The following is a 13,819-nucleotide window of genomic DNA, read 5'->3' as shown; positions in this document are numbered from 1 at the left end:
GGGCAGTGCAGATCTGCATTTTTTACAGACCGAATCGATGTGTGGAAAAAAATCGCTACATACTGAAAGTGGCTCTTTAAATAGGATCACTCGCACCAATTCAATTGTACTGCACTCGAATGTCATCCAAGTGCAGTCCGATTTACATGAGCAGAGACAATGGAGAAAATGGAGAAATTAAGTTCTCCGTCTTCTCCGCACCTGTGATATGATTCTCTCATCTGAGAGAATTGGATCACAGTAAACTGACACTTGGCTCAAACTCTGATCAGAGTCATTTACATAATCAATCCGATTCTCTCACATGAGAGAATCAGCACTCGTGTGAGCAAGCCCTAAGGGGAAGAAGTTAAAAGGAAAAAACATCTATCATCCCCCCCAAAAAAACATGTGAAAGAAATTATGCGGATACACACGTTTTACTATGCCTATTTAAATATTCCAGTTTGGCAACAGTACACACCATACAACTACGAGGGTCAGTCAATAAGTAATGCCTCCTATTTTTTTCTCCTTTTAATTGGCAAGAAATTCAAATCCAATTACATAGGTTGAAAACCACAACATGAACGATTAATTTGTCACTTTTCAGTATAATCTCCATCCATTTCCACAGTCTTGGTCCACGGTTTAACAAGGGCATGTATTCCAGCATGGTAAAAAGCATTCTTGGGACCCACCGTGTACAAACTTTTCTGTATCCCAGTTGTCCAATAATTTTCATCACACTGCCTTTACTGAGGCAGATAATGCCACACAATTCATCTGCAGTCACCCGGCGGTCACCACGAATGATGTCATCGACTCGCTGAATGTTGCTTGGAGTCACTGCGGTTACTGGCCTGCCACTCCGCATTTTGTCAGCCAACAGTGATGGCCCTTCAGCTGTGTTACAGCGACGAACCCATCGTATAACAGTACTGACATCCACTGTTGCATCACTGTACACACTTTTCAGTCTCTCATGAATTTGAATGGGCGTTTCACCTTCTGCATGCAAGAATTCAATCACAGAACGTTGTGTAATACGAACATCGACGTCAGCCATTTTGCAAACGGATACAGTCCTGCCACCTGTTCGTGCAGGAAGTTGCAATTGCTGTGGATTGGAGAAGAAGGTTTGAGGAATTGTGCCAAATTCAAATATTTAACATAACTACCTTATTTAAGGAGAAAAAAATAGGAGGCATTACTTATTGACTAACCCTCGTAACTGCCATACCTCCTTGTGGAGTTTGCAGCATTTTGAAAAAATGAAGCTCAGCCCCGCTGGAAATTACATAGACAACATTATTTCACACAGAAAGCGGTGCCCACTCTATGTTCTCAGAGCAGCAACTAAATGCATACATCACACCAATGGGGACAGATGTTAAAGCCACCGCGGCTGGGAGCTAAATGTGTTTCTACCGTCTGCGCCAGTTATCTATCTCCTTCTACACATCTTCCAGCTCCTTTTCAACTGACATGACCTCATCTCCAAGAGACACAAGGCACATTGTTGATTCTACACACCACCCTCATTCTTTTTATTCATGTAAGGTAAACCGCTGTCAAGAAGTTTTACAGCTTGAAAGCCTGGGCGAGAAAAGCCATATGGCGGATGAGTTGATGATGTACAACCAGCGGCAACTAGACCACTGGCTGGTTCCCTGTGAACTGCAACACGAAATTGTAATGTGTGACAATGCCCGAAACCTTCTGGATGTCTTATGGTCAGGCAAACTAACTCAAACTCCATTCATGACCCATGTCCTGAATTTAATTGTGCAACATATTCTTCACAATATTACCCACTTGGAAAGGTGGTGGCTATGACCAGGAAAGTGTCAGCTCATTTTATATGATCTTATATGGAAAAGCACGCAATCCTGGCTTTGAAAAAACAGAACTCATTGCCAGAGCGCCACATGGTTTGCAACGATGAAACCTGCCCGAATTCGACGCTACATATGTTGCATTGCACAAGCAGTGTAAATTGTTGTCGGACTACATCATACAGCAGACAAACTAGCGCACGAGTTACTTTGAGAAATGATAACGCATGCCGCCTCCTGAAGCTCTTCGAAAAGGCGACAAAATTTGTCAATAGGGACAAGTGTGGAATCAACAATGTCATTATTCTGCAAGCACTCACCAGAATGCAAAAGAGGATGGTGGAACAACAGCAATTTGCACCTATTCATCATCAACCAGTGTCTGTTGGGGACTGTCAAGGACCATGTTACATGCTGCAGGATATGGAGGATGAGGAAGAGAAGGAACAGCAGCAGGTGGATGTTGAGAAATATGAGCCTTTCCATAACAACCAACTGTAGCAGCGGGGTGATGAACACGGACCAACAGAAGCTCTCAATCGAGCTAGCGAAAATTACAAGCTGTATTCTGGAATGCTTGCTTAATGACAGGCAAATTGTTAACATCAAGTAAAGGGATGACTATTGGATGGACTCACTTTTTAGACCATCACTATAAAAGCAAAATGGGTGAGTTTTTTTCTGGCTTCTGGAATGGGAGTCCAAATTGACTTTGTACCAGTGTAAGCTGTGTTACCTGCTCTACAAAGCTTACTCTGAGTGGGCACCTGGTACTACAGGACTGACCACTCTCTTGCGGGTACACAAACATGACACAGTTCCTAAAAGAGGGCACATTTTTTTCACTAATAGTTGAGAAGCCATTACATTTTCATGTTCCAAACACTATACCTATTTTGTCTCACTAAATAATGGGATGATTTTGGATAGCTTGTGAAAAAGCTATTGCTATTTCATTTAGCTTGAAGAAGTTGGTTGGCTAGTTTCAAAAGCCATGGCTTTTTCCATATGAACCGCCCATGTATAAACACCAGCAAAGCAGGCATCTGCCCGCAAAATGGGATACTTTTTGAACTGTTTATACAATTTTGGTAGCTTACAAAGTTTGAAATTACAATGGCTAGTTAAGTAGGCTGCTGGTTACCACTTGTTACCATCCGTTTTCCTCCAGCCAGATAGGATGAAGTCACTTGGTTTTTAATAAGGCTGTGCTTGAATTTCAGACAATCTGCTCATCTCTATTCTGATCGCTAACAGAACTGAAATGCCAGATTTAGAGACAGCATTTTATTTTTACAGTTATTTTTAAGTGCCAAAATGTGCTATACAGATGTGAACTGTGAGGCATCTATGGATCTAAAAAAAAAAAACAACCAGCAACAAGCTTGTGTGTTCACAGTCACAAACCTTATTTATACATAAGGGACCTATGGCATTAAAAATGTTTTTAAGAATTGCACCACAATAGCATTAATCCATGAAATGCATTTTTGACAATGTGAAATATTTATATATTTATGAATGTGACACAAATTCTTCATACTAGGGTACTGCAGTCTTCATCAATATACATTACCACCCTTGTAATGTGGAAGACAATGAAAAATAGCATACTTACAATATGCTCCAATGTTTTTGTTTGCTTGAGGAAAACAAGCAGGATTTTTGTACAGCCAACCCAGTATAGTGACATGACCCTTTTAAAACACCTTAAATGCTGTCTCCCATGTACACTCTTACCTGATAGTCCAAGCGTACATATGGAATTTTCATTCTGATCAGCCGTTCAAACATTGATACTTCTAAATTAAAGTTTTTTGCCAGTTCATATACTGTAGTGCTTGGACGGAGCTGTAAGAGACAATAAATCATATTACCACCTAATCTAAGAACAGTATAATGTGCAGACATCCTGATTTCAGTGATGCGTCACTTTCTGGTCTGTTTGCTGTAGTTTTAATAATCTCCTGCAGATAAAACAGTGATTTTATCACTATATGGCTATTAAATCTGCTGGCATGTAGTCCTCCATATTCATGAGCTCTGTATAACCCACTCCCACCACTGATTGGCAGCTTTCTGCCTATGCACAGTGTACATAGAAAGCTGTCAATCACTGGTGTGGGTGGAGTTATACAGAGCTCAGCATTCAGAGAACAACTCCCCCATCCTGGGCTCCTTCCAATTATAATGTCCACCATCCTGGGCCCCATGCTATAACATATTCACCCACCCTGGAGTAATGTCCCCAGTTCTGGTATAATGCTCCCTATCCTGGTATGAAGTCCCCATTCTGTTATAATGTCCCCAACTTGGTATAATGGCCCATCCCCATTCTGGGCTTCTTCTGTTCTTGTTCAGCACATTTTAAAGGAAAATCAGCGTTGGCTTAGTGGTTAGCACTGCAGCCTTGCAGCGCTGGGGTCCTCAGTAGTGTTGAGCCACCCCCGTAGTGTTCGAGTTCGGTTCGGTTCGTCGAACACCCGTGTGTTCGCCGAACTGTTCGTCGAACACCTTCGAACACCGTTAAAACCAATGGCAGGCAAACAAAAACACATAGAAACACATAGAAAACACCTTCAAAGGTGTCCAAAAGCTGACAAACTGCTCAGAAGACATAACTAACACATGGAAAAGTGACAAGTACATATAGTCATGCGAAAATAAAAGAGGTGGAGGAGTAAAAGGAGGGGGAGACACAGATATAGGCATGTCATGCCCTTCTAAAATCCAAAAAGTGAGAAGCCGACACGGCCAGTCCGCTCCTGCCCGTGCCACCTCCGTGTCGCCGGGTTTGTGCCAGAGCCGCGGTGAACCCTGACGGCCAGCCCCCCTCTCCCAATACTGGTGCCTGTCCGCTGGTGGGTCGAGCGAGCCCCCTTGTGGTGGAGGCAGCTCTAAGCTTTTTAATTTAAATTGTCTCTCTAATTTGAATGAATACACTTTAAATCCATTTACAAGTCTCATGCCAGCAGCCACGGTAATTCCAGCTCCAGTAGCGTCCACTAAAGCTGCTGCAGTTAAAAAGCTTTTATAAGGATCGAGCTCGGCTGTCCACCGCAAGGCATCCTACTGCCAGTCCCAGCCCCTATGCCTTGGGGTGCCTCCTGATGCTCTTCACTAAGTATCCCATGGTCCCGAAGCATTTCCTTTGAAAAAATTAAGTGTCTAAACTACAGGTGGTGCAGCTTGCTTAACAGCCGGGATAATCCGCTGACTAGCAGACACTGCTACTAGGCACAAAGTATTTCCTGGGCTAGATGCAGTTAAAAATTTGTAATTAGATACTCTCGTTGGATGCTGAGAAAGCATTCCATAGAGTCTCCTGGCACGCCATACATGATTCTCTTAAAAAGCTTGGGGTAGGGGTCTAGGGGACCCTTTTATAGCCAAAATCACGGCCCTGTATCGCAATACGTCACCTAGGCTGAAGATAAATGGAACTGTAGCACCCTGAGGGCTCGGTTGCTACAGACATATTGCACCTCACCCAGAGGTGTGATATCTCACTCTCAGGTAAGGATGGAGTGTGGATCAGGACCCGACACCTGCATGCATTACACCACATTGCCGTGGGGCAGGGCGACCAATATGCCCCTGAGATGGGCACGACAGTCCCTGTCCCTGGCTGGAGTGGGGGGAGGGAACACTGAGGAAGGGGAACCCTGTAGTTCAGGAGCAGGGAGGAAGCAGTTCCTGGGTGCATTGAGAAGGGAGTATAAAAGGTGGGCACCATCTTAGTTCAGTGCAGAGAAGTCTGAGCAGAAGTGGCAGGGAGCAGGGGCTCTGCATGAGCTCTGCTCCGGAGGCGGGCCTAGTAACAGAGGCCCAGGCCTGGAAGAGGGAGAAGGAAGGAAGAGGAGCGGAGAAGGCTCCAGGAACGAGGAATGAAGGGATCCCAGGGGTGCGGACGGGCGAGTCGCCACCGCACGCCCGAATCCACCTGCGTGGAGGGGTCAGGCCAAAGGGGGAGACCGGTCCCCGAACTAGTGGAGGCAGGAAACGACCCTCAGCTAGAAACCGGAGGCTCTGACATTTTATGTGGCGCAGCCCCTCGCTACACCCGCTAGGAAGGCACCACATAGGGTCAGGGAAACTGGCGCCAAGTTTACCAAGAGGAGGCCCGAGGCAGCCGGACAGAAGTGTTGGTAAGAAAGGCCAGACAAAGGACACACAAAGGGGGTCCTGTGAAGTGCTCCAAAGTTATCTGGGAGTTGTCTGAGCCCCTCACCTGGTGAGCACAGTACGACGTGGGCAGCCGTTACCTGCAGACGTGGTCTGGATAATAAGAACTGTGAGTAAAGGCCCTGAACTGCATCACTGACTCCGTGTCGTTACTGCTGCTGCCCTGCACCATCACCCCCATCCTCCGCATACACTGCCCTGAGGCTATACTCCTCCCGTGGGGAGTTATGCTACGCTCTGCTGCACCCACAACACCAGCCTCAGCGGTCTGCCCTGTAGCGGCGGTTCACTCTGACCGCAATCCACGGGTGGCGTAGTCGGACATTTAAACATCAAAACCACATAAATAGTTCCGCCACTGGTTTGACCGCCCTGAGCCACGGAACCGGGTCGCCGCCACGAAGACTACAACCACCAGCATCCACCAAAAAGGGTCCGGCTCCGGGTGTCCCAAGGCCCAGGGGGTGCGTCAGAACATTTTCATCACCTTTCACAATCACCAATGGGACAAGGCAGTGATGTCCTCTGTCCCCTCTCTTATACATCCTAGTGACGGAGCACCTGCTCTCATCAATTCGCCATAACCCCAATATTAGGTGGATTGAGGTGGGAGGCACCGAGTACAAGTGCTCTCTATTTGCTGATGATGTCCTAGTATATATCACTCAATCACATATATCCATCCATGCTGTTATGGCTGAAATAGATCACTTTGTTACATGGTAAAATTTTAAAATCAATGCAGCGAAGTCTGAGGCCCTCGATGTCTCCCTCCCCAAATCCATATAGGATTCCATCCAGTCCAACTTTCCCTTTGCCTGGCCCTCACAGGGTATCAAATACTTAGGAATTCCTATTCATAGAGACCTCTCCCATCTATGTTATCTTAATTTTGGGCCCTTTATTGAACAACTCCATACAGACCACGGTTGGCAAGTTAGAACTGTAAGATTCACTACGTGAACCACTGGTGTTTTGTGGAAAAGCACATGTACACTGCGTTCCAAATTATTATGCAAAAAGTGTTTAGGAGTGATAAGTGAAGAATTTGTTTGTTTGTCAGTTAAACTCATTGATGGTGATGTGTGTCAGGGCTCTTTATATCACTGTAAGCAATTGCAGACACCTTTGCTAATTAGTTTGGCAGGTGTGTCCAATGAAAGGCAAGACTACTTAAGAAGGCTCTCTCACATTATTAAGCAGCCTACATTTTCTGCCAAAATGGGAAAGAAAAAGGATGTGTCGGCTGCTGAGAAGCAACAAATTGTGGAGTGTTTAGGTCAAGGCATGACTACAATCAACATTGTGCGATGATCAGGATGAAGTGTCTTGGCAATCAAGAAGTATGTAGCTGATTCACAGTACACACGTGTGCGTGCTGATAAGGGCAAATTGAGGACTCTTTCCTACAGGCAATTACGTCAGGTTGAAAGAGCAGCGGCAAAAAAGCCTTGTCATAGCAGCAGACAAGTTTTTGAAGCTGCTTGTGCCTCCAACGTCCCCCGAACAACAAGATGCAGGGTCCTTCAGAGGTTTGCAGCTGTGCATGCGCCATCCTGTCGACCTCCTCTATCCACTTCACACAAGCAGAAACGGCTCCAGTGGGCCAAACATTACATGAAGACTGATTTCAAAACTGTTTTGTTCACGGATGAGTGCCGTGCAGCGCTCGATGGTCCAGATGGATGGAGTGGAGGATGGCTGGTTGATGGACACCCCACGCAAACACGGCTACAGCGCCAACAAGGAGGAGGTGGAGTAATGTTTTGGGCTGGAATCATGGGGAGAGAGATTGTCGGCCCCTTTAGGATCCCTGAAGGCGCTAAAGATGAACTCCATAATGTATGTGGATTTTCTCAAACAGCACTTCCTGCCATGGTTCAAGAAGAAGAACCGTGTATTTCACAGCAAGATCATTTTTCTGCATGATAATGCACCATCTCATGCTGCACATAAAACATCTGCATCTCTGGCTGATATGGGCATAAAAGGGGACAAACTTATGGTGTGACCCCCATGCTCCCCTGACCTCTACCCCATTCAGAACCTTTGGAGCATCATTAAAAGGAGTGTCTATGATGGCGGGAGGCAGTTCACATCTAAGCAACAGCTCTGGGAGGGTATTCTGTCCTCATGCAAAACAATTGAAGCAGAAACCATCCAAAACCTGACAAATTCAATGGACGAGAGAGTTCAGAAGCTCCTTTCGAACAAGGGGTCCTATGTGAAAATGTAACATCACCTAGAATAAAGTTTTGAGTTGAAAACTGTTTGATTTCAGTTTCTAACAACCTGCTAATGCTTATAATTTCAAAAATGACCATTTTTTTGGTCTTTATTAAAATGAAAAGGTTGATCGAAAAGTTTGGGGGATCTAAGAGTGTGGCAACCCAGTAGTCATGATTACTTCGAATTCTGACAATATGAGGGTCATGCTGCAGGTAGTGCAGCAAGAAGGCACTTATGTGCCTTGCGCATCTCGGAGCCCCAAAATTATTTTCCGGGCTAGATGCAGCTAAAAATTATTTTTAATTTTAAATCTGGTGAAGCTTTAGTACAGATGGCCTAATAGGATCAGTGCTGCACACTGCTACAAAGCCCAAATTATTTTCCAGTCAAGATACAGATAAACATGATTAGTAATTTGAAAGCTTAAAACGGTTGGTAGGGTGATTTTAACCAATCATCAAGCTTTTACTCTCCCCAGGATGACACAGGGGTAGAAAAGTCGTTTCGGATCCATGATTTGTTCATCTTTATGAACGTGAGTCTGTCTACATTATCAGTGGAGAGCCGTGTGCGCTTATCTGTCAGCACACCACCAGCAGCGCTGAACACACGTTCAGACAGAACGCTGGCTGCGGGGCATGACAAGATCTCCAAGGCGTAAGTGGCTAGCTTCGGCCATTTATCCAGATTGGAAGCCCAAAAAGAGCAAGGGTCCAGTGACACAGTCGTGGCTTCAATGTTTACTTGGAGATACTCCTGTACCATCGTCTCTAGGCGTTGACTATGTGTCAGACTTCTTGTCTCCTGTGGCCTTGCAAAGGATGGGCTAAAAAAGTGGTGAAATGATTCCGCAAAATTGATGTTACCAGCAGATACTGTGGTTCTGTTACGGTTTGAGTGCTGAACACCTGACGGTCCCACGGTTGGCAAGTTGGAACTGTGAGATTCACTACGTGCACCACTGGTATTTTGTGGAAAAGCACATGTAAGATTCTGCAACAGTCTCTGCTGATACTCCTGCATGCGTGCATCCCTTTCTATGGCAGGAATAATTTCTGCAAATTTACTTTTGTACCGGGGATCTAACAGTGTGGCAACCCAGTAGTCAGGATTATTTCTAATTCTCACAATTTGAGGGTCATGTTGCAGGTAGTGCAGCAAGAAGGCACTCATGTGTGTTGCGCATCCAGGAGCACCAAGTCCCTGTTGTGTTGGCGGCGAGGTAACAATCATGCTTCCTTCCTCTGTCCTCTCCCCCCAACCTCGCACAACAGAAATGTGATCAAGGTCTCCCTCATCTGATGAGTCTTCCATCAGTTCGTCCTCCACTTCTTCCTGGGCTCCTGCACCTTCCTCACTAGTTTGGCTGCTACCATGCGCCCTGGTAAAACCATCTCCCCCACCCTCACATGCCTGCCGCCTTGGTGCTGCCGACCGTCTGGACCTTGCAGATGTTAGCCCTTCCGCATACAACTCCTCCTCCTCTACTTCCTCCACCTCCTCTTGTGCCACCACCTGACTCCGAATTCTGTTTAACATGTGCTCCAGCATGTAAATCACCGGAATAGTCATGCTGATAATGGCATCGTCAGCACTAAACATCTTCGTCGCCATTTCAAAACTGTGCAGAAGGGTGCATAGGTCCCTGATCTGAGACCACTCCTCCAGCGTGATTTGCCCCACCTCTGAATCTCGTTGGCCCAGGCTATACGTCAGAACGTATTGCACCAGGGCTTGTCGGTGCTGCCACAGTCGCTGCAACATGTGCAGAGTTGAATTCCACCGGGTAGGCACATCGCATTTTAGCCGGTGAAGTGGCAGGTGTAACGGGTCTGGGAGGCGGAACCTCTGAGCTGCTATACAAGGGGGCGGTCCTTGTAAGGGAGCGGGTGGCGACCAGGGAAGACGGGCTGGAAGTCTCAGCAGGTGAACGGGACAGTCTCTGAGGGAACGGGACAGTCTCTGAGTGAACGGGCTGGAGGTCACGGCAAGTGACCGGGGCAGTCTCTAGGTATAGGGTTGGTACGACCTGTGGCGGCTGAAGATAGACGTGAGCTCCCAGGTGAGCAGGCGAGAGTCTCTGGATGAACGGGTGGTCACAGCATGTGACGGCGGTGCCTCCAGGAAGACCAGCGGACAGGCGACAGATGAGCGCTCCCAGGTGAGCGGGCAGAAGTCTCTGGACAGGCGGGTGGTCACAGCACGTGACGGCAGAGTCTCCGGGTAGGCAAGCAGACAGGTAGCAGATGAGCGCTCCTAGGTGAGCGGGCAGAAGTCTCTGGACAGGCGGGTGGTCACAGCACGTGACGGCAGAGCCTCCGGGTAGGCAAGCAGACAGGTAGCAGATGAGTGCTCCCAGGTGAGCGAGCAGGAGTCACTGGACAGGCAGGTGATCACAGCACGTGACGGCGGAGCCTCCAGGTAGGCTAGCAGGCAGGTAGCAGATGTGCGCTCCCAGGTGAGCGGGCAAGCTGGTCCATAGACAGACTGACAGGAGTTGGAAGGCAGACCGTCGGACCTCAGACTAGCAGGCAGGTAGCAAGTAATCAGGCAGGAATCTGGCAGGTAACTGGCAGGTAACTGGCAACGGGACCTGAGGGCTGAAGCACAGGTGAGACACAGGTGCAAACAACATTGCTCGGGCACCTCCATTTTGGAGGAGGTGCCTTATATATGGTAAAGTCCTCCGGCCATTGGCCGGGGACTCCTTAGGACGGCGCGCGCGGCCCCTTTAAGAGGGAGGAAGAGCGCGCGCGCGCCCTAAGCACAGTGGCCGGGAAGGAGCGCGCGCTGCCAGCAGAGGGGGAGAGGGACGCCGGGCACGGAGCAGAGCGGTGAGGGGAACAGCGTCCCTGCCTAGCAGAGGGCAGGGACGCCGGCACTACAGCAGGCCCAACGACTTCTGTAGAGATGTAAGTCGCTGAGCTGCGGGATGCGAACGGCGGAAGTGAGCACACAGCGACCGTGCCCTCTGCAGAAGGCCATCTAGTCTGGGATAGTGGGCTAAAAATTGCTGGACAACCAGGTTCAACACGTGAGCCATACAAGGCACGTGTGTGACATTGCCCCGGCGAAGGGCAGCACCCAGGTTTGCAGCATTGTCGCACACGGCCTTCCCTGGTTTCAGGTCCAGTGGAGACAACCATTCATGAAATTGGTTCTCCAGAGCTGACCACAACTCCTCAGCTGTGTGACTCACATTTCCCAGACATTTCAATGTAAAAACCGCCTGATGACGTTGAGCCCTACTGCCAGCATAGTAAGGAGGTGTGCAGGATCCCTCCTGCGCAGTTAGAAAGCTTGTGGCATGACCAGACAGGCTTTGGGTGCAGGTGGAAGACCGAGAGGAGGTTGAGGAGGCAGAAGCAGTGGAGGAACTTTGACATAAAGAGGATTGACGCACAACTCGTGGGGACGGCAAGACTTGGACAGCAGCCCCTTGTCCTGCTGTCACCATAGTTACCCAGTGCCCAGTCAGCGACATGTAACGCCCCTGTCCATGCCTACTCGTCCAAGTGTCTGTGGTGAAATGCACCCTGTCACACACAGAGTTTCTCAAAGAAGCGGTGATGTTATGTGCGACATGCTGGTGGAGCGCAGGCACACCTTTCTTTGAGAAGTAGTGCCGACTGGGCATCTGGTACTGGGGCACTGCGACGGACATAAGGTCTCGAAAATCCTCTGTGTCCACCAGGCGGAAAGGCAGCATTTCTGTAGCCAAGAGCTTGCAGATGGTGAAATTCAACCTCTTAGCTTTCTCATGGCTAGGAGGAAATGGTCTTTTACTTGTCCACATCTGAGGGACCGAGGGCTGGCTATTGTGCTTAGACGGGGTTGATAAGGGTGTCCCCGGCAAACTGCCAGTCTGTGAGGAAGATGCAGGCGGACATGTTAGGTTGCCTTGATCCAAAGGTGGTGCTATCGATGTCGGACAGCGCTCAACACCAGCTGGTGTTACCACCTCCAAAGAAAATGATGACCTGCCAATCACGCTGGCTGTTGCGGGTAAAGAGGTGGCAGGTCTGCGCCCCAAAACAGGTGTGACTGCTGTCCCCCCAGTCACAGAGGATGAAGAGGCCGCGGATGCACAAGATATGGCAGACGGTGGTTGGCCCGGCCGGCTAGGCCGCATTGTAGCACACTGAGCTTCCCACTGCAACTTATGCTTCATGTCCATGTGCCGGTTCATGCATGAAGTACTCAAACTATGTATTTTTTGGCCTCTACTTAGCTTTTGCTGACAAATGTTACAGATAACACGAGTTGGGTCATCTTTATCGATCTGAAAAAATGCCCAGGCTATGCAAGGCTTAGCACCCATGCGACCTGAAGAGCCACCACGACTTGTGGTGAGAGGCAGAGTTGTGTTTGAGGATGCAGTTGTTGACGTGCTTCCAGTACTACGTCTCTGTCCAGGAAGGCGCAACCTGACCTCGTCGTCACTAGCATCTTCCTCCACCTCCTCTGCTGACCTCATCTCTTGGCTGACTGTGGGTTGACAGTAAGTGGGATCTCCGACCTCATCATCATCACCCTGTGCGTTATCACACCCGTCGTCCTCAGAGCCAACCTGTTCCTGCCCTGACAAAAAACTAAAGTTGTCGCTCCAATCAGGTATTTGAGTCTTATCATCGTCTTCCTCATTGTCTCCACCAACAGGAGTTACAGTTTGGGAATGAGGGTCTACATTATGGTCAGAACCTTCTGCGTCTGGTCCTGGATCCGACTCATAAAGATTCTGGGCATCAGTGCAGATCATTTCCTCGTCTGGATTCACAGAAGCGCTGGAGTCGACCTCTGATTCCCAGGCTATAGTATGAGTAAACAGCTCTGCAGACTCAACCATCTGTTCTACCTCATACTCAGACGGGCAGCTGGAGATTTGGGAGCTGTGAGGAAGCAAGTGCGATTTGGGTGACACCTTTGAGGACTGGAGTATTTGTGATGTTGAAGTTGATGTGGAGGAGAGCCCACTTAAAGGAGCACTTGATATCCGTTGAAGCACCTGCTGTTTTTGTGCCTCATCTGGAATTTGTAGCGATTGGCGTGGCCGTAAGAAAGGGATCTTATCACATTGTCCGCTAAAAGAAGTAGACATTTTAGTTTGGCTGGAAGATGGTCTTTCTTCTGCAGATGTTACTGTTGCTTTAACACCTACCCCACGGACACAACCTTTTTTCCCCTTCCCAACACGCCTATTCCCCTTTCCACCAGCAGCAGGCCTTTTTCCACTCATTTTGGTGGTTAACTAATTCACAACTCTGGAGTTGTTTGCACAAAAAAACAATGGATGGTAACCGAGCAGAGCTGAGTGGCCAAACTGTGGTATTAGGCCAAAACTACTGGCTGGGTTAGATGCAGAAAAAAATTATTTTGAATTTGCAACCTGATGGAGGTCAGTATAGATGGACTAATACAACAAGTCCCACACACAGCTAGAAGCCCAAATATTTTTTCAGAGGTACTGTAGATGCAGATAAAAATTAGTTTTAATTTGCAACCTGATGGAGGTCAGTATAGATGGACTAATAGAGAAAGTCCGACACACTACTAGAAGGCCAAATATTTTTTCAGAGCTAGATGCAGAA

At 47.9% G+C, this 13,819-nt stretch overlaps 1 protein-coding gene across 26 annotated transcripts in view; it reads right to left on the bottom strand.

Annotated features, from left to right (window-relative positions):
- LOC141265438 (NFX1-type zinc finger-containing protein 1-like) overlaps positions 1-13,819 on the bottom strand; it is a 391,532-nt gene that overhangs the window by 51,397 nt on the left and 326,316 nt on the right. For all 26 annotated transcript variants that reach the window (XM_073678542.1, XM_073678541.1, XM_073678522.1 and 23 more), the window contains one exon: positions 3,558-3,668. In XM_073678542.1, the coding sequence (XP_073534643.1) occupies positions 3,558-3,668 (111 nt within the window). The remainder of the gene's footprint in view (positions 1-3,557; positions 3,669-13,819) is intronic.

Source organism: Phyllobates terribilis, unplaced genomic scaffold, assembly GCF_046119375.1.
Source record: "Phyllobates terribilis strain yellow unplaced genomic scaffold, ASM4611937v1 Scaffold_4__5_contigs__length_816908805, whole genome shotgun sequence".
NCBI lineage: Eukaryota > Metazoa > Chordata > Amphibia > Anura > Dendrobatidae > Phyllobates > Phyllobates terribilis.
The sequence above is the reverse complement of the archived record's forward strand: the minus strand, read 5'-3'. Positions and strand labels throughout refer to the sequence as shown.